The following is a 21,531-nucleotide window of genomic DNA, read 5'->3' as shown; positions in this document are numbered from 1 at the left end:
AGGCCGAGAAAGGCACTAAACAAAAAGAATTAAAACCATTATTTCATTACAAAGTACAGGGTGCCATGGAAGCCGATGCCTGGAGAGTCCAAGTTCATCTGGGAAGTGAGAGAAGACTTCTCTGCGGAGGGCAAGAGGCTGGGTCAGACTAAACGTCTCCAGTAAACCATCCTTCCCTACCAGCCCCTAAGGCCTTGATAGTCCAAGTCCAGTTTTCCTGACTCCCTGCTCCTCAGTCACTAACCTAAGATTGAGACTCTCTGATAATCGAGAAGCTGGGAATAAACTGAATAATATAATTGGGTTCATGATTAATACTCAAATATCCTATGGTTTCCTCAGCTCTGTAAAGACACAGACAAACCCAGAATAAGGAATATTTGCAGGAATCATATAAATCTCTTCGAATTTATTTTAACTAAATCAATAATGAAATGGATTCACTCTATCTGTACTTAATCATCACAACGGCTACATTATCTGCCTTTTGCACGCGAGGAAACCGAAGTTCACAGCAGTTAAGTAACTCACCCAAGGTCACAGAGAAAGAATTCACACTCAGGAAATTTGACTTCGGAGGCTGGGCTCTTAACCACTACGTCAAAGCCGTCATCTGCCCTCACCCAGTGGTCAGTTCAGAAAAAAAAACCAGTCACAACTGGACAACAAACAGAAATCTGATAGTGATGTTTAATAAAACTGTGAAGTATCAGAAAAGAAAGTTTTCAGTAGCAAAAAGATAACAAAATTAGGATCAGTCTGCTAAAGCTTCTAAGGAATCGTGCCAGATAAACCTGATAGTAGTAATAGTAACTCTTTCAAATAGACTAACAAAATTAGTCGCTCAAAGGAACTCAATAGGGGTTCTATATTTAGCAGTAAGCCAGTCACTTGAGGCTGTGAGTCTCACGATGTTACTTGCACAGTTCGGTCAGGATGGCCTGAACAAGTCCACTGAAACCTGTCTGAAGACTTGCAAGCAAAGGACAATGGCCAAGCAAACTGTATTTAATTAGGACGCAAGCCCACCTGAATAGAAATAGTATCTAAACATAATTAATAACAGCAGGTCCAAATCCATTTTTATTTTACTCAATAGGTTCTCTATGCATCAGGTGTTCTAGGAATCAATTCTATAAAAGATCTATTAGCAAATAAGCCAAAAGTAGTTGAAGGGGAGGCTTTATATTCACTTGCCTTTGGTTTAACCATCTTCAGAATTATAAAGGATGAAAAACTTACTTACAGCGTGACTGAGAGAAACAGTAACACCCTAAATATCTGTTAGAATGCTACACATAAACAAAATATTTTTTTAAAAAAGATCTGATTTATTTATTTTTACACGGAGGGAAAAGGAGAGAAGCATCAATGTGTAGTTGCCTCTCATGCACCCCCTACTGGGGACCTGGCCCGCAACCCAGGCATGTGCCCTGACTGGGAATCGAACTGGCAACCCTTTGGTTTGCAGGCTGGCACACAATCCACTAAGCCACACCAGCCAGGGCTAAACAAAATATTCTCTACAAAGTCAATTTAAGATAATGGAATCCTTCAAGGTTTTGCCAAATTGTAATAATCACCAGGATGTTTTAAAAATTTCCATCACAAACAGCAAATTCCATCTCCAATCATTTTCCGGTATCTAGAAAACTTTTTATGTTCAGATTCCTTTCTAGTCCATGGAAAAATTAATGATTTATTTCAGAATACTGAAGAAAACTGAATAGTGTAATTATAAATCTCTTAAAACCGACAAGGGTCTAATCTCCAAAATATATAGAGAACTTACACGACTGTACTCTAAGAAGACAAGGAATCCAATTAAAAAGTGGGCAAAGGACTTGAATAGACACTTCTCCAAGGGAGGGACATACAGAGGATCCAAAGACACATGAAACGATGTTCAATATCGCTAGCTATCAGAGAGATGCAAATTAAAACCACAATGAGATACCACTTCACACCAGACAGAATGGCCATCATAAACAAAGCAACAAACAACAAGTGTTGGAGAGGTTGTGGAGAAAAAGGGGGACCCTAGTGCACTGCTGGTGGGACTGCAGACTGGTACAACCACTATGGAAAGCAGTATGGAACTTCCTCAGAAAACTAAAAAATGGATCTGCCTTTTGACCCTGCAATTCCACTACTGGGACTCTATCCTAAGAATACTAAAACACCAATTCAAAAGAACCTATGCATCCCAATGTTCATAGCAGCACAATTTACAATAGCTAGATGCTGGAAGCAACCTAGATGCCCATCAGTAAATGAATGGATCAAAAAACTATGGTACATTTACACAATGGAATTCTATGCAGCAGAAAGAAAGAAGGAGCTCCTACCCTATGCAACAGCATGGATGGAGCTGGAAAACATTATGCTAAGTGAAACAAGCCAGGCAGTGAAAGACAAATACCATATGATCTCACCTTTAACAGGAACCTAAATCAACAAAACAAAGAAACAAGCAAAATGTAACCAAAGACACTGAAATAGAGGACAGGCTGATGGTGACCAGAGGGGAGAGAAGAGGGAATTTAAGGGGGACAGTGGGAAGGGTTCACAGGAACAAACTTAAAGGACACATGGTCATAGACTAAGGGGAGGGTGGTAATGGGAGGGAAGGGGGGCGGGTGGGAGGGGGAACTGGATTGGGAGTAAAAAGGAGAAAACTGTATATGAACAATGATTAATAAAAAAAATAAAAAAAAATCTCTTAAAACCCAGATTTGGGTTTTTAAAAAAATCTGAGAACTTGGCAAGCAAGCAGTATAGTTGACTTCTCAATCTTTGCAACACGTACTTCAAGTACAAAGTCCAGCTAAGGAAGCCTGCAGATAAGAGAATAACTAAGCAAGCAGGAAGTGTTATTCTGGGTAAGGATGCATTAATGACAGAACGTCTTCTGATTTGTCTCTGCTAACTGAGCAAAGGAAAGCTATCAAAGCTATCTACTCACACAATGAAAATACAGAAACACTACCTAACACAGCTCTACAAGAAAACCTGATTGACACAGAGAACTTCCGCCCAAATAAATGAACAGTATCATGTATAAGGACTACACTTTCATAACAACAACAACAAACAAACACACAGAGAGAAAAAATGTTAAATCTGGAACAGATCTTTCAGAATATTGAGCCCAATTTTATGAGGGGAAATACATGCCAATGTCACACTGGCAAATATCTTATAGCAGCGATTTTCAACTGGTGCACCACAAGAATTTTTAAACCATGCAATACTTGACTATTTAGTCAGGGGCACTGACCTCTGTTCCCTTAGATTGTCCAAAAAAAAAAAAAAGTGCTAACAGTTAACACAAAAATAGCCATCCAGGGTGAATGAATCAAAACATACCTATTTTTCTGTCAGATTGGCAAAAAACATATTTTTTGATGTGTCACAGAATTTTGGCAATTAGTTTATGTGTGCCATGAGATGGAAAAGCTTGAAAAATCACTGTCCTATAGCAGGGATTAGGGCTCTTCAATCCCTTCCTGCTTTATTAGTTGCACTTTCTGCGAGTGGAATATATACTATCCGTAATCTCCCCACAATAAGTAACCACTTCAGAGGGCTACGATTTAAGAGTACGCAGGAAAAACAACTGTTGCTCTCAAATAGTTATTTCCCACAAACTGCACAATAGTGCTTGCCAATCTTTTGGAGAAGGCAAACCCACTGCAATTTTACTTTGAAACATTAGGTGGCAGCAATAACCAAAGAGCGGGAAGAAAGCTTTCAGGGAACTGGAAAAGGAAGAAAACAGGTTTGGGGTAGGAGTTAAGAATGGAAATATTTCCATTATAACTTAATCTCATTAAGAATGCGTGCGTGCAATGCCATCTTTATATATTCCAGGGTTCGTTACAGGACTCACCAAACCAAACAGTGCCACGAGTTATCCCTACATTATTCAGCTAGTTGAAACCCCTTCTAAATGGAAGCATTTTAAATTGGCCTCACATAGCTGTTCATTAAAGAGGTTTTCTTTCTTTCTTTCTTTTTGAATTCTACAACGAAGGCACCAGAGACAGATTTAAAATTTTTGATGCAGTGATCCACAAAACACTTTGACCGGTGGAACACACCATGTCTTTCGGAAAACAAAGGCTGTCCGTGCAACCTCGGAACTCCGACCACTACCCTAGGAATCATCACAGGGCAGTGAACCAGTATAAAATCTACTCCATCAGTTTCTCACCAGAGTTCTAAGACTGAGAAGAGCTCAACAGAAGAGATGAGACCGACAAGAGAGCAGAGGTGAAGAGAGACCAAGAACAAGGACAAGGTAAGTGGAAAGGGGAGGAGGCGGCGGGCAAAGGCGCAACCCTAATAGTGCTGATTCCCACGGAGAACTGCCAGCCACCCGGCCTCAGCGGTGCTCTCCGTGCCCCCGCCCAAACTTCCGAAAACCCTAACGGATGAGTATGATATTTTCAAGGCTCAGGAAATCCACAGTGATTCTGAATGTTAGAGAAATACTCTAATGATATGTTATGACAGTTTAAAAATCACTTCCACATCTCATACCTAAGAAGGAAAAAAAAAGAACATACACAAGATTTCTGTTTCTTCTAAATTCATTTCCTACTGCTTCTGACCTACTGGACTTTTAGAATTCTTTATCAAAACCAGCTGCTATAGAGATAATGATGTCATTAGAAAATTATTAGATTTTTGGTAACTGAGCGGCCATGAGAGAGAAGCAAGCGACAATAAAGACTAGAAAATAAAAATCCATTTTTATTTTCAAACACAATAACAGATGTGAGCATCCACACGCACATCACTTACAACCTGCTGCTTTTTCCAAATTAACCAGAGACGTAAGAAATTAAGGTGATTTAAAAAATACCTTGCCTAATGGTTGGGCTTCCCAATATAGATCAAATAATGCAAAGTACTCTCCGTTTCCTTCTCATCATATCAAAGCGGAAAATGGTAAGTCTCCGTTTCAGGCACATTTGTAGTTTTATATACTAATCCAGTTCTAGCACTCAAATTAAAGACTAGGGAAATGGAAAACCTATTAGCGTTCATTAATAAAAATGGATGAGAAAAATGCTTCCACTTCATTATATTTCAAAATAAACCAAGTTTTTAAAATGTAGGATGCAGTAACAGTGCATGTACCAAAAGTGAGGGGGAACCTCCCCACCTTAAGCTTTTGTACTAAAAGGGCACGGATCTTGGAGTCCAACAGACCCAGCTTTCAGTCCTGGCTCTACTACTACCAGCTCCTAACAAGAGGGAAATGATTTTACCCAAATAACCCGTTTCCTCACTGTCCATGTACAGCTAGCATAGGACTAAACATTAAAGAATTCAACAATAATATGCAAAAAGCTCTAACTCAGTCCAGAAACACATGAGTGTGTTAATAAAGGGAGGAAGAGTTGTTACTCTTGCATGGTCATTCAGTCAGCACGTGTTACTGACAGGCTCCGTTTCATACCCAGCACTACTCTAGGTGCTGGGCATGCAGCAAGACAGCCGAGATCCCTGCTTTGACCATAGCATGGCCAGCAGTCAGGTGGGAAGGTCCTTCTGCAAGAGAGCTCTGCGCCACAGTTCGTCAGAATACCTGTTTATACTGATTACATTGATCCCAACTGCCTTGCCACCCTCTTTATTTCACTCGAGGAGGTCTATCTTCCAGTCCACAGAGAGTGTGCAAAGTGATGCAAAGAAAATTCCTTTTTTGCCTTATTTAACATATTGCAGTAGCTAGCACATGTTCATACTCTGACAGATGATATTTGGAACACCATGTAAAACATTTTGCAAACTTCACAGTTTTCATACACTGTGAGTAGCAATTTCTAAATAAAAGAGAGTTTACAAGGCTTTAAATTTGCAGTGCCTTTAATCAGAAATGGAAAATTTGAAACTGAGTCAGAGGCAACACGACAGAATGTTTCAGTCCCACTGTTTAATTATAAATTGCCACGCAATCCTCGTTACAGAACTAGGTAAGATTTGCCATGCATAAACTCAGAAGAGGGGATGAGAAAAGAAGGATGACAATGAGGCTGGTAGTTCAATGTTAGCTAACACGTGAAACACTCATTAGCGTCATGAATGACGGTCCTACTTACATTTCTGAAATCACAGCTAATTACCCAGTTTTTAGTTAAGGGTTCTGCTCTAATTCATACCAGTAGTGGGTTTCTAGTAGAAGGAAATACATTTGAATCCTAAGTCTTACTCTCCCGTTAGATATCCAACCCCATTCAACACATCCAATGGAACTACACTTAGTCTGGTTGTTCCTGATGACTCTCCTAGTATTTAAAAAAAAGAATCCCTGTGCTGCTTCTGCTCGCCCCGACTGGCTCCACCAGACTGCTGCCTCGTGCAGCACAAAGGAGGGCATGCACGCTGGAGATCCCAGTGTCTACGTGTGTCTCCCACTTGGATTTCTCAGGGCCCGCTCCGAGGCTAACAGATCCCAAAGTGAAACCGTCATTTTTCTCTAAAGAATTTGCTCCTGACCCAGGGTTTTCTGTCGCCGGGAAATAGCATCCACTTGCTCAAGCCAGAACCTGGAAGTTGCTTAATTACTAACTGTATCATCCTGGACAATGCATTTAAATTCTGTCCGTAAAACAGGCATGGAAATACCAATTAGTTACCTCATAGAATTGTTGAGGATTAAATGAGGCTCATTAGGATGGTGCCTGGCATATTTTTAAAAATGTTTAATGAATGTGGGTGATAACAATTCAAAACTAACCACTATTATTGCTATTCTTCACTCCTGGCAGACAAGACCTCTGATGAAGACCTTCTTCAGAAACTGGTCCTGTTTCTGTTTGCTAAACATCCCTCTAATCAATCCACTTCTATCCATCCCCACTACTGTCATTCTAATATAACCCATCACCATATTATGTTTCATTGCTGAGATAGACTTACTGGTCTCTTTCTATCGATGCTTGCCCTCTTCACCTTGGGAGTCAGAATGATCTCTCTAAAATTCTTGATGTCAAAATTTACTGCTTAAAAGTCTACAATGTCTATAGCAGTGTCCTTCCAGTAAAGTCCAGACATGAATAAACCTGGTTTTCTAAACGTCTTGAGATCCGGCCCTGCTTAATCTCCACACTCCAGCCACTTCCCCTTGGCAATCCCTGCGCTAGGTTTACAAGTCTCCCATCCGGGCTTCTGAACAGACTGCTTTTCTACCTAGAAATGCTTCCCACAGGTCCTCCCCCAGAGTCGTTCAGCCTTCAGGTCCCAACTTCGACATCCCTTTCTCAGAGAGAACACCTCTATCTAACACGCTCAGCTTTCCCGGTCACACACTCCTTCACGACCAGCGACAGGTTGCCAGTTACTTGTTCCATGGCTGTCTTCCATGAGAGCAGGAACAGTATCCGTTTTATTTCCTGCTGTATCTCTGTAATTATCCTTGTGGATACTCTGGCTTCTCTTCAGATAGGATAAATCTTTCACCTTTTACTTGTCGAATGAATCAGCATCCTATTGATTAAATCAATCAATCCACAAATAGGAACGTCGAGGTGCTGTATAATAACTCATCTGGTCTTTGTCCCAGATTCATAGGCTGGAGGCTGAAACCTTTGGGATTTCCAGGGTACAGGAGGGTCTTTGTTATCATGGTGGGCCTGTGGGCCACACCCGAGTTTATCCCACCCAAGAGATGATTCGACCGGGTCGGAGGACCAGAAAGACCAACTGTGTAAGGAGGGTGGGGGCTCTGAGCCAGCCCAACCTCTAGAAAGGGGCGGGGGAGGGCTGCACATGGAGTTCAATCACTGGAGAAATACTTCATGCCTACACCATGGAGCCCCAGTCAAACCGGACACTGACGCTCAGCGGGGCGTCTGGCGGATGAACACATCTGTGTGCGGGACATGCGATGAGTCCTGATGCACAGGGAGGGCACACGGAAGCTCTGTGCTCGAACCCTCTCAGATCGCGCCCCACGTGTCCCTGCACTGGACTGGCCTTCATTGGTACCCTGCATACTACAACTGTTTTTCTACGCTCTGTAAACATTTCCAGCAAATCGCAACTTCGTAGTCCATTTGTCAGAAGTGCAGGTGGCCTGGGGAGCCCCAAACTTGCAGTCAGCAGCTGAAGTTACAGCAGTACTGTTAGGGGCTGTGCCCCAGAACGGATGGCGTCTACGCCAACTCTGGGTGGTTAGGGACAGAATTTCATTACGTTATAGGAGGGAAGTTTTAGAAGGCACAAACATCAGATCTCGCCCATTTCAGGAAACTACCCTCCTGGCATCTCCTACAACCCTTTCCTCTGTGACCTGGCCAGTAATAGCCCCTGCCCTCTCATGGGTCTGAACCATTTTATACCTGGGCTGCTGGGAGGAAAAGAAAAGTGGGTGGGTGGAGAAGAAGATTACTTCCAAAAGTATGAAGTTGATCTTTGGGGCTCTCTTAACTTTTTTTTTTTTGGGCCCTTCTATTCTGCCTCCTCTCAGCACTCCCCCTCAGCACCCACCGCTATAGCAAACCTGTGCTCTTCTATTCCAAAATGATGTCTCCATGTCTCTCACTCACTAAAACAGTCATTTCCTCAGGCTGACGGATCCAGCAAGTAGACAGGTAATAAACGGAATGGACTTAATCCCAGTAAGATATAAATGAAGATGTCATTGGTTCTTTCAGAGCTACTGACATTTCAAAAGAAAGCAATTTTAAACTAAAATTCTAATTAGTCAAGTTCCTGAGAATGGCAAGAAGATCATCTGAAGCCTTACACATTTCTAAACCTCCTGAAGAAGCAGCAACGCCTACTGGTAACTTCCTTCAGCAATGGAGGCTGGGAAGCTGCGTGACTTGCTGGTGTGTTCGTGTCCTTCCTCCCCGGGAGCCCCGGGGAATCAGCCCAGCCCTGCAGCCCTGCGGCTCCCTCTCCTAGACCGACACCTGTTTCTTCTCCCTTTGACACTCCAGGGCGGAACCATAAGGAAGCCGTCTCTGGGTCCCAACCCAATTAATTACCTGGGAGTTTGCCATTTGGAAGCTAACCAGGCCTTTCCCTCAAGAAGCTGATAATACTCTTGGGTCTTTTGTTAAGAAGCTTTAAAAACTTAATATAAACCGAGATACAATAGTTTCTTTTCTTTTGTTATTAGTTCCCTCGCCCCGCACTGGCTCCTACAAAAACCTTCCATTTTGTACAACCCCTCCGAGTGCCCTTCTAGTTGCTGGATGGGATACTGCCTGATTCCTGAATCACTTCACGGGGCCAGTCAGAGCTTCAAATTTACTGGGTTAAATTTTGTTTCTTAATAGTAACAAACAAGCCTGAACACACTGAGCCACCACAGCAGCACCACAAGTCACATTTTCTGGATCAGCTGACTCTCTCGTTTCTACCACTTGTAAACCATGACCACACGGCAGGAGAAGGCCGTGGCGGCCTTGGGCACGGAAATTCTCAGTCTAGGTCGGGATGCTTTAAAAGTTTGAATAAAGCTAGGGCCGACTTTTTTTAAGTGAATCACAAACTAAGTCACTATACTTCTTCTCCAGGAGGGTCCTTCTATTTTTAATCCTAGAACAAAGAATGTCACCTTTTAAAAGTTGAAGAGCCACAGTGGGGGGATCTGGAAAGTGCTATCTGTGGCACGCTTACGTCCAAGGCCAGCCCTTCGGCCGCGGTAAACTGCGTCTCCGGCAGTGCGTCCTGCACAGTGCTCCAAACCGACATGGAGCCCACGAGCTAGTCTCTTGAGGAGTCAAGGAGGCCTTACAGTCGGCACATTTTGTTAAGGAACTGTTTGCTTATTTGAAGCAATACTGATGTCATTTTGTCTGAAGAGCTACAATTTTTTAGCTTTCTCCACCCTGTGCTTCTTGGCATTTGCCTGAAAGAAGACAGCAGATGCTTACATATTTTACATAACAGAGTTGAGAATCCAACTTCTCAACCTCAGGCATTTAGAGTCTGATCAACTTGTGGTGACCTTTCGGTATCAATTCACACAATTCATGGCTGTTTTCTTTCCACTTATCGTATTGAAAACTTAATGTTTCTCTCATGACAAAGGGCTTTAGCATTTTCCTTGGTAGTTCATACAATATTAATTTTCTTTACTAATCACTGACTATACTTTGGTAGTTAATGCTATTTAAACAAATGGAATGCACCATGGTGATTTATTTTTCTCTTTATTATTACTAGTTTTGTTAATATTTGGTAGGGAAAAAGATGCCTTCCTGTGACTTAATATGGATTGCTAGATCTCATCAGAAATCAACCCATACATTTATTATTTTAGGCAATGTTATAAGGCGGAGGCTGACATTATGCAGAAGAGGTAGGAAAATAAGATTATTTTCCCCTTACCAGACAGAGGTGGGGGTATGTGTGACCTGGACGTGGATGGGAGAGAGAAGAGGAAGGTAAAGGGGCTACAGACCCAGGTAACCATAGGAAAAAGAAAATATAAACATCAGACCTCCCCACCCAAGTACTATCCCCACACTAGAGAAAGAACTCTAAGTCAGATTGAATTATGGCCTAGCAATAAGATAAAATTAGCTCATGAAGATGTTTTAATAATTCCCTCAAAAACCTTGACAAACTAAAATTATGATGCGATATAAGTATAAGGTATCTGCTAACAACTGCCAGTAATAATTATGCAAAACTTGTAATTAAGGAGACGGTGTAGCAGAATAGGAAGAAAACTAAACAGATAGCCAGTTAATAAGATAATGTATGTGAGAGTGCTGCTATAAATTTTAAAGGATTATGTACCGTATTTTTTGGATTATAAGACGAACCACCCCCCCCATTTGGGAGAAATAATAGTTGTTAATGCTGCTGCTGAGTTCTGTTTACATTTACATTGGTGAAATATCATGGTATTTATGTTATTAAATATTTTACCACATTTTGTGCTTCAAAATTTTTTCCCTATTTTCCTCCTCTAAAACCTAGGTGCGTCTTATGATCTGAAAAATATGGTAAATATTCAATATTACCTGGAATTACTTTTATTATTAATCTGTAACCAACTAGAAATTAAAGTTGTGTGTACATATGTATCTCAAAAAGTATTCAATCGGAACTGTTTAATTATGGTATAACTTTAAAATGTTATCTTTCCTATTCGAACATTACACTGCATAAAATCAGGTGTTTTTTGCTCATGGTTGTATCTTCAGTTCATGAATGAATGAATGAATGAATGGGGGTATAACCTGCTAACTCCCAGGATGCAATTTCCTAAGGAGGTGGACTACAAAAACATTGGTTACATTAGCATGCGTGGCCTGGGAAAATATCAATCCTTGTGTCTAAATATCACTGCTTGCATACTCCCACAAGCCCTAGGATTCCAGGAGTGGGGGCAACACGCTTGGCAACCCTGTGCCCTGTGCGCTCACCCTGAACAGACCTGGCTATTGGGCCTCAACTCGGACTGTACACTTTCTGCATACTGAGTCGGGAAGCAATCCTGCAGTCCTACAGCAACCAGATGCCCAGTAGTTTCCATCTTTGGCGGCATCCTTCCTAAGCACCTCGAGTTTCAAAGTGACCCAGTAAAAAGCAGCTAATACATATGGAAAGCTAAAAACAATTGTTTTTTAGCTGAACTACTTCTGAAAGAAAGTTTCCTTCTCCAAAACACAAGCTGAAAGTAAGTCTCCTATCACTGGGGCTCCGCACCCCTGTCTCTGCCGAAGCCGGACTTCCCGCTGTGCCTGCCTGCTTGGGAGGGGCCGGGATGGACATGGCAACAGGTTACAGCTGCTGCCGCTTTGGAAGTTTAAAAGGGTCAAGAATTTACAGACGTGAGTGGCACTGCAGGTATTCCAGGCCGAAGGGAAGGTCTAAGAGGAACTGTGAAAGACTCCAGGCAATATTGTAAGTATTAAAAGAACACGGCAAAAACCAGACCTGCGTCTTCATTCATATTTTGCTGCTGGCTCTCCTGTAAGTCGGAGAGACACAGTGTGGGCAGGTGGGGCAGGGCGATGTGGGACACGGCCCAGGCAGGAGCTGCAGACAGATGGCATGTCTAAGCCAGGGTGAATCTCAGGTCCAAGGGCACTACATAGGGCTACACATGTTTAACTTGTTTTTAAATTGCCTTTTCAAGAAATTATATAAAAGATTATCCTTTTATAGTATGAGTAAAGGAGGTGGATCTTAAAATAAAGAAATGTTAGAAAACATTCTTTAAAGCTTTCCTCTTTGTTTCTCCTCCGTTTACAGCTCAACAAAGAAAACCATGGCAATCACCAGGTTCACACCAGTTCAGGTAGTGAGATAAAGAGGGTAAGCGAAGGAAAGTCTCTCTGAACCGCACACCCTGTTTCTTCCTAGAAATGTCTCAGAGGATGTTGGACAGCTTTTCAAAGCCCTTTTCCTTCCCTTAAAACCTGGTGAATCTTTTTCACAACAAGGTATAATACTTCCAAATCTAAGAAAATCACTGGTTTTTGGTGATTAAGAGCAAGGTAGCTGAGGTGTAACAAAAGGGAGTAGTAGACTTAGATTAAAAAAAAGAAAACAGAGGGCTGAATACCAGTTGTACCGTTCAGTCTTCATGTGACCTTAGGCGAGTCCCTAGATTCTCTAAGCCACGCCTTCAGCTGGGGTGGTATCTCCCCCAAGGGGACAAAACATTGGTTTGGGGGTAGGGAGTATGAGATCTTATTCTTTCAATGCACAACGCACAGATATCCATACCTAAATGACATATACAGTGTATCTGTGGTATTAAAATTTCATGGAGAAAGATTAAGGGAAAAACAAGTCTTAAAAGGCTCCTGTAGAGGAGGGGGTGACAAGCAACAAAACGCCAAGAACCCCTTTTCTAGGCCTTCACTTCTCATCTGTAAATACGGGTCAGCATCCTCTACCTTAAAGGGTTATTATGCTACAACTATAAATATATACAGAGAACGAGAGACTGGAAATAAAGCAGGTAGGGAAAGCAACCAAAAGCAGAGTAGCCATTAAAATATAATGGAAAACACAAAGATTCAAGTACAATAGATGAATATCATCTAATAATCAATTACATTAATCAGACAATATTCATCACACTAGCCATTTTACCAACGGAACACCAAACCTCTGAAAAGAAAACATACGATCATAGCAAAAGCCAAACAATAATGCAAGAAGAATCTATAAATGTGGCAAAGATACGAACCTAAAACGCCAATGTTAAGACCCGCCAAGCTTGTTTTAATTTTATCATAAATATCTTCGGAGGCAAAGTCAACGGCAATGGTCCTTGTTTCCACTTTGAACTTCTCTCCTGGGGAAAAAAGCACAAGTGGGGAGAGAGGAAGGAAATTAATAGACAGCAATGAAGCATTTGACAGCATTATCCTTTCAAACTTTTTTTATCCCCAATTTGATATAAAATTTAGAACAGGATAGTTGTGAGCCCTCATGAGACCCTCTGAGAGAGGACAGAGAAGCAACACAACAGTTCTGCAATAAACATCCCGGCATGGTCACGAAGCTGGCTGAAGGTCCCTCAATCAGTTCCCCTTCCGAAAAGCAATAATGGCTACCTCTTTGATCCTTAGGGACAAATGATAAAACACGATTCATAGCATAATGTTATACACTCTTTATATATCACTGTTTTGTGATTTTAACGACAATCCAATACTTTATAATCTCAGGAATATATGCCTTTGTGTTGTGAAATATTTTGAAGTGTGAAATATGAAAGCAAAAGTCCATCTTATTAAAATAAAAACAAAATCAATATAATCATATTGGAAATGAGGAGCTTGGTCAGCAGTTAATAGTCACCACATTTAAAAATCCGCATAAAACTAATAGAGCTACAATGTGACACAAGAAAGACTTCAGGGTTCTACTTTGCACAAGTCCATTCGAGTCCAAACTGAGCTCCTGGGGATAACAGGTTGATGAATGAGACCCTGGAGAGACACAACTCATCTGAGGCCACGATAAGGTCTACTATGCCTGCCTGCCCTGGTAAGCGCCTCTGAGAAGGTGGCACAGACTGTGAGGCCACCCAGACGTGGGTACCAATTTCATTTCCACACTTATTTGCCAAATGAATTTGAGCTAGTCACATCACCCTCTTTGAGCCCATCACATATCCCATTTGAGCCCGTCCCATCTCCATCCCTGTGAGGTTCAGCATCCCCTTGTGAAAATGAAGGGGATACTACCCAAGCTGGTGTGAGGCTCAAGGATCCTCTACAGGCACACGGGAGGCCACCCGTAAGTGTCTGTCTCCCCTTTCTTCACCTGACCCCACTCACTTCACTCAGTGATGGTCAGTGGGCCACGAATGCCTGCATTTGGAACTTGATGAGAATTCAAAAGAGTTAATTTTAAAATCCAGCTTCCAAAAATAAAGTTTTCCCCATTTCCCCTATGATGAGTGGTGGCTCATCATAGAGTATGCAGTGTTAATCCACAAAGGAGGTTTCCACTCTTGATCCGAAAGGATTTATATTTAACACTAAAGATTTGGTTCATAAGAGGTGTGGCGTTTAGTTAGACTCAATGAAAAGTATTGACCGTAGGTGGGAATCAATGAATAAACTAGAGAGGACACTAACTGACATGGAAAGTACCTTATCCGGTGTTAAAGGTATACTTCCTCTTCCAATAAAAGTGAGTTAGTGTACATGATTGTGCAACTGAGAGCCAGACAGACGCAGAGCTGCCACTTCACAACAGCTGGTCCAACCTGTCTCACCATCAACGATGCACACGATTTACCACTTAGTAAGCACAGAACTCTGCCTTTGTTAGAGCCACATTCATAAGGGAACAAAGTCAAGAGGTGGAGGGGTAGCTTTCATTAAATGTAAAATTTTATTCGAGAATGAAATAAGACAAATTTATCTCTTTATTTTGAGAAAAGCAAGGAATGATGCCACGCTGCACAGTATCCTGACATCTGGGAGAATTTCTCTCTAGTAATAAAAGCCACTTCACAAGCCCTGATTCAAATTTATTCTTTTAAATCTCACAGGATTTGGTGAATACACTTCCATGAGAGTCTGGTATAGATATGCGGCTAAAAAAAATCCAGAGACCCTTTGGAAGGAACGCTATTTAAAAAGAACCCTCAAATAAGCTCTGTCTTTGCGTTCACATTAAAATAAACAAAATGGCTGGCTTCTCACGCAAGTTTTTCAGGATAAATAAAATTTGAACTTCACCTAGATTACTGTGAATCATGTTCTAGTTCAGCTAATGCTGCCATTTTTCTCTTACCATCACCGGGGTCTCTCTCTTTTTTAACGTGGGTCAGATCGCGTGCCTCCCCTCTGCACTACCCTCCAACAGCTCCGTCTCACTCACAGCCCGAGCCAGAGTCCAGGGCAGCAACCCGAGTCCCTGTGAACTCACATCCACCTGCTCACCCCCTCAGAGGCTCCCAGCTCTAGGCACAGGGCCCCTAGCCGTTCTTGGAATGCAGAATGTCCTCCAAACACACTCAGAGCTTCTGCTCTTCCCGCTCCCTCAGCTCAGAATGCTCGGCCGCGCATCCCCTGTCTCTGCTGGGTCTTTAAGCGAACGTTACCTTCTCAGAGAGGCCTCCCCTGGCCACCCTTTAAAGAGTGCCAGCACTGCTCCCCTCACCACCCGTGTCCCCCTTCCCTGCTTTGGTTCCTCCTGCCACGCCGACCCCCCTCTACCACACTGTGTGCTTCTGTAACACACGTGTTTGTCGTCGTCGATCCCCACCAGGAACGAGCTTGGTGAAGATGAGGGCTTTGGCTGTTTTGTCCAGTTGTTCAACAGTGCCACAAGGGACAGTGTTCCGCCCGCCTCTTTGATTCCCTTAGGCTGGCTCCCCTCCTGGTTTCAAGAGGGCCACTGCCATTTCAAGTGTCCCATGCAGACGGCAGTGTTCAGAGGTACAAATGGGGTGTCCCTGTTATACGTCCCTTTTACAGTGAGGAAGACTCCCCCGGAAGGATTATGGTGTGCCCTCTGCTGACCAGGCCCCTGGACGGGCTCTGAGGGCTCCACAAACTGCCCCTACAGCCACCACCAAGTTGTGTGAGTCAGAAATAGCAGCACGTACATAAAAACAGTGCAGGAGGTGCCTCTCTCTGGCACAAGCAATCCAAAGAGGACAATGATGGGCATTCTAAAGGGCTGAGGTGGGAGGTAGCTGGCTTCCCCAGGACCCGAGAAGAAAGTTTAGGCATCTTCCCCTTCCCACAGCCTGTCAGCCCTCCCCTGACCCTGCCAACAGTGGTCCAACCAGATGAGCAGGAATCCTCTAATTTCAAGCACAAGGTATATTAAGCACCTGGAACAGCAGGGAGTAGAGTATACACATAACACAGCATATCTGTAATTTCCACCGTCACACCTCCCAAACCCAGGCTCTTTGCGAGACACCAGTCCACGGCTCAGGAACAGCCCGGTGCCGGGGAAGAACTTCCCCAAAGCCTCCGGAGAGGTGCTTCCGCGCACTCTGATCCTCGCCCACCACAAAGGCCCGGCGGATGCCAGCCTCTGTTGTCGAGTCTGTCCCCAGGGCAGGAGCTGTGATAGTTCAAGTCAATACCCTACAAGGGTGCAGGAAAAAGGTACATACACAAGTGAATTTGGAGGTTGCAATGGGAAGAAATGAGCCACGCATTTGTCCCTTTACGAAAACTCTGGTTGCCCTAGCTACCGGAGTGACATCAGCCTTCGGGGTGTGCCTCGGGTTCAGAGTCCCCCGAAACAGGACCATGCCTGTGCCAGGACACCCACATCCAGCGACTGACCGAGGCGGGAGGACAGAGCCCTCAGATGGCTTGTACCCACCGCGTGCTGATGGCACCCTCACAGTCTGCTCATTTACTGCTTTTCTGTTCTTTCATAACACCCCAGTTTTAACTCTTCTGGCTTTAAGAGAAGTTAATATTTCTGGCAATACAAGTCTCCACTATTATTACTCTTTTTCAAAACTTTATTGGTTAGCTATACTTGGATAGTCTCAATTTTTATTGGGGCTGCATGAAACATTTCAATTACATTTTTGAAGAATGAAAATGTAGCATTCCCTCCAGGCTCTCCATTTGTTCAACGTCTCACAGTAATAATCTCGTGGTTATAAATTCTTAAAGAAATTAAAAAACTAAAGAATTCCTTGTTAGAATACTACACACCATTACGCAAAGACACTCAACGCTGCTGATTATTTCTACTGGTTTAAACCATTCAGTATTTGGAATTAAGTGGGCTAGCGTCCTGCTATGTACAGTTGTGGCAAAATGCAGTCATGCCCCCCTCCCATTTTTCTGGTCAAGATGGTTCTGAGATGGGATTGGCCTGCTGCTCGCAGCCTAGTGACTAAAACCAAACATTCAGAAGCAAAAAAACTTGAATAATTGCCATAAGCTGTTCAAAGCAGTCAACCCGCCAGAAATGGAGGCAATGAAACGACTCTGGCTTAGACAGTAGGCAATGAAGCTAAGAAATAGCTGGGTGGGTGATTCCATTTTTCCCTTTTTCATCAGCTAGCCCACTGAAAACCATACAATCACCTTTGAGGGATCAGAGAGAACAAATATTGTGCATAACCACAGAGACACGCAACGACAGATGCCCTCACTGCCTGGAGCCACTCCATCGCCTGAGAGCCCAGGTGCGCCACGCCTGCAGCCTCGCTGCTGCTTTTCTCCGAGGGGACTCTGAAGTGGTTCCGGGTCAAGTCTGGAAGTGACAGGAAAGGGGCTGTACCTGTAAGTAGTTGCAAGGTGCTGACAAAATGCTTCTCAGTATTAAAACTAAGAAGTTTTAAGGTTCAAACCTAAAAAAGTCAAGAACATTTTCCAAATGGCCTTAATTGTTTAACGTGCTTCTGGTCTGGCCATCATTATTTTCATTTCGCTCCACAAATTGATATACCTTAAATCTCTTCCTCTAAGAAAATGTTTATGCATCTTAGAAAGACTTTCTGCATTTTCTCCACGGGGTGTCTGGGGATATTAGGTCCGAGAATGCTAGAAAGAAGGTCTAATCTACATAAACTCATGCATTATTTACAATTTTCCTATTAATAAAAACCAACAATAATATATTAATTCATTTGTCCCTACATCTGCTCCAAAGAAACAATCTGTTTTCCCCCCTGAACTTTAGGTACTATCCATTATGAGGGTTTGTTACATGTACACTTCCCCATCTTTTCCACATTATAACTTCCACCATTTAAGATTCAAGTGGTGTCACCACCTGTGTGGACTGACTTTTCACGATTCCCGTTTTCTCCAGGGTTAAGCTGTGGATACTTCCTCTCTTGGCTGTGTTCCTAGAGCCCAAGCTTCCATGTAGTATGTATTTAGTATTCTGTTGAATACTTACCGGACTACTTTATTCAACGAGCCTCTCTTTCCTATCATTCTACGTGATCTTTGTCTTCCCAGCACCTGGCACCACGCTTGGCATGGTGCACAGGCCACCCCAATGCTTGCTGACCGAGTAAAGACACCCAGGCCAACACGGCAAACCTACTAAGATCACCTTCGAGATACTTCCTGAACTCTCCCCTATAAAAATAAAACTACGTGCTGGTCAGAGCCTGAGACGTAACATAACGTAAGGTACTTACTATAAGCATTTTAAAGCATTAAGATAAATTGAGAAACAACTCAGTTCTTCCATCTGTCCTACACGGACACAATCAATCTCGTAAAAATAGAAATTTTCAGAAACCTTAGAAACCATCTGGGAGCTCAACTCGGGGGCATGGAAATGACGGTTGAAGACACGTTAGTCACGGACCCCTCTCCCTTTACCCAGTCCTGAGATAGATACTTAGGGAGGAAGCAGAGACTCGAGGAGAAATAGTACTCTATCCAATGCCTACCAATTTGATCTTCTTAAACCTAAATTCATTAAAACCAATTTATAACTATTACATGTATTGCATGTTTTTAAAACTCCCTCTACTTCATATAACATGTTTTACAATATTCAGAGATGTAAAAAGTACAAGTCTTTTGCACTTTTGCTAAATTTAAGGAGAAAACAAACAACAGAAAATTCTCTCCACTTCCCTCTTATTTTCATTGCTTCACCCAGGCCTCACCTCGCTCCACTCCCTGCCCCTTGTGGGGAGACAGCCTCCCCCACCCCCCCACCCCCCCCCTACAGGGAAAGCACCTCTTACGTGGCTCTGGAATAAAGGTGACTGGGCCCTAGAAGGGAATAATTTATCTGACTCCATTTTCAAAGGTCCATTTAATTATACCATATTTTGCCGTGTATAATGCTCACTCTTGGAGGGAAAAATAAGGACATGCAATTATACATGGGTAATACCTGAAATACCTTGTATCTGCTCTTGTGTTTTGTAGTTACTTGTTACATAAAATTTCTTGTATCATAATATGTTCAAAAATAAATGCTAAAATTCCTTTATAATACAAAAGAGAAGTATCTAAATATAAATAAATAAATAAATAAATAAATAAATAACAAAATTAAAAGGAAAGCTTTTTTCCCTGAAAATTTGGGCCTAAAACGTGAATGCACATTATACATGGTAAAATACTGTAATTGTCAGAGATGCTAAACAAATAATGGTCCATTTCTTTTCTGCATTGATCCTGAAAATATACCCATGATCATTTTAATCCCGTGAAGAGGGCAATGTTCAGTCAAATCATAAATTTACCATGGTATCATCAGGATTCCATCCCACACCAAGTAGTTCTTTATTTTAAGCCAAGGTTATTATGTTTTATTCATTGAAACCCATTTAACTAAAACAACCTCCTGTGCTAAAATAAAAACCGTATTCCATGTGAACTTGTTCTGCTGGTAGAGCACGAATAGGACCCAGTTGTTCTTTTGAAAGCCCTGAATTCCAGCCTTGGCTCAAGTATTATAGATGCTTGGATAAGCCATCGTTGAAGAATTTTCAAATAAGGATGCATATTTTCTACACCTGGGGGGGGAAAAAGGCCTGCCAATTGAAATACCTACATTTTACTTTTGAGGTGAGAATAATGCAAAAATATTCCTAACATCACTACAGCTAGGATTCCAAGATGATGTTGCTAAAACTATGGAAGCAGAGTGTTCTGGACTGAATGTCTGTGTCTCCCTACAATTGACATGTTGAAGGCCTGCCCCTGAATACGATGGCTTTCGGAGGTGGAGCCCTTGAAACTAATTAGGTTTAGACGAGTTCATGAGGGTGAGGCCCCCATGACGGAATTGGAGTCCTCACAATAAGAGGAAGATAAAGAGCTCTCTCTCCCCACGCACATGCACCAAGGAAAGGCCGTGTGCGCACACAGTGAGAAGACCGCCACCTGCAAGCCAGAAAGTGGGCCCTTGCCAGGAACTGAACCTGCCAGGACCTTGATCTGGGATCCCCCAGCCCCCAGAGCTGTGAGAACTAAATGCCTGCTGTTTAAGATGCCCACACTATGATTTTGTTATCACGGCTCAAGTTGACCAAGACATAGTCTGTCTGATAAAGCATGGCATGCACTTAGAAGCCCTGGACTTGGGTGCCAGCTCAGTCACTTGTTGGCCGAGGGCCCTTCACTCAAGTCTTTTAACCTTCAGGAATTCTGTTAGTACAAGAAATAACACCCACCCTACACAGCTCTTATGAGGATGACATATCATAGCACAGGAGAATGTACTTTAAGAAACTACAGACTCTTCTACAGATGTTTCCTTATATCTGCCAATGATTACAAAGATGACTGCCTAACATGTAGTCATTTATTCCTGAATAACACAGACGTAATCTTTATCATTGAATCTTTTCTCTTTGCATCAGACACACATCCTTTTTCAAGTTGACCATGCATATCCATCTCTACTTTAAAAGGCAATTTGTTTATTACTGTCTCATCCATGATACACTCAATGGTCATGATATACTATTTTTAGCCATAGCTTTGGTGTCCAAGTATTCCTTTGACTCAATTTGCTTGTGAGTAACCTTTGAATTATGTTTCATCTACTCCAAGAGGCACATTTTTATTCACTTTTTCGCTCTGAAATCAGGATGCCTTCTAATTAATGGCATGCCAGTCCCACTGGCAATTCTTATTTCTTACTGCTGATCAGGTGCCTCGCTGTTTCACGACCAGTGGTGTCTCGGATTTGCTGGAAGAAGCATAGAACCCTGCTGACATCCACCCTTCTCTTTAGTGACACAAAATGAACAGAGGACAGCTCCCAAATGCAAGATTCTCGGGTGCTTATAATATTCCGCCACTGCCACTAGTCAAGAAGGCAGAGTATCTCCCATCCTAAACTCAGGCCCTCGAAACCCTAGTATACACTCATTCATTTATTTGGGGGCACAGGCATCGGCAACCGGGCAAAGCACCTCGCTTCCTAAATTCTCAGCTCTATGAGGGCAGGCCCACATCTGGTTTTTTCTTCACCACTACCCACTCAGCGCTCACACTACCCGGCACACTATGGGAGCTCAGGAACTAAGTTCCAACTGAATGAATTCAAGAAGTACACACTGAGGAGTGCCTACGAGTCAGACTTTACCCTGAGGAAATAGCAGATACT

The 21,531-nt window shown here is 42.6% G+C and overlaps 1 protein-coding gene across 1 annotated transcript in view; it reads right to left on the bottom strand.

Annotated features, from left to right (window-relative positions):
• Positions 1-21,531, bottom strand: part of HSD17B12 (hydroxysteroid 17-beta dehydrogenase 12) — a 148,087-nt gene that overhangs the window by 36,907 nt on the left and 89,649 nt on the right. Inside the window, exon 4 of the mRNA XM_045825617.1 lies at positions 13,181-13,288. Within this exon, the coding sequence (XP_045681573.1) occupies positions 13,181-13,288 (108 nt within the window). The remainder of the gene's footprint in view (positions 1-13,180; positions 13,289-21,531) is intronic.

The sequence above is a fragment of the Phyllostomus hastatus genome, unplaced genomic scaffold (assembly GCF_019186645.2).
Source record: "Phyllostomus hastatus isolate PE091 unplaced genomic scaffold, TTU_PhHast_1.1 phas_scaffold_585, whole genome shotgun sequence".
NCBI lineage: Eukaryota > Metazoa > Chordata > Mammalia > Chiroptera > Phyllostomidae > Phyllostomus > Phyllostomus hastatus.
The sequence above is the reverse complement of the archived record's forward strand: the minus strand, read 5'-3'. Positions and strand labels throughout refer to the sequence as shown.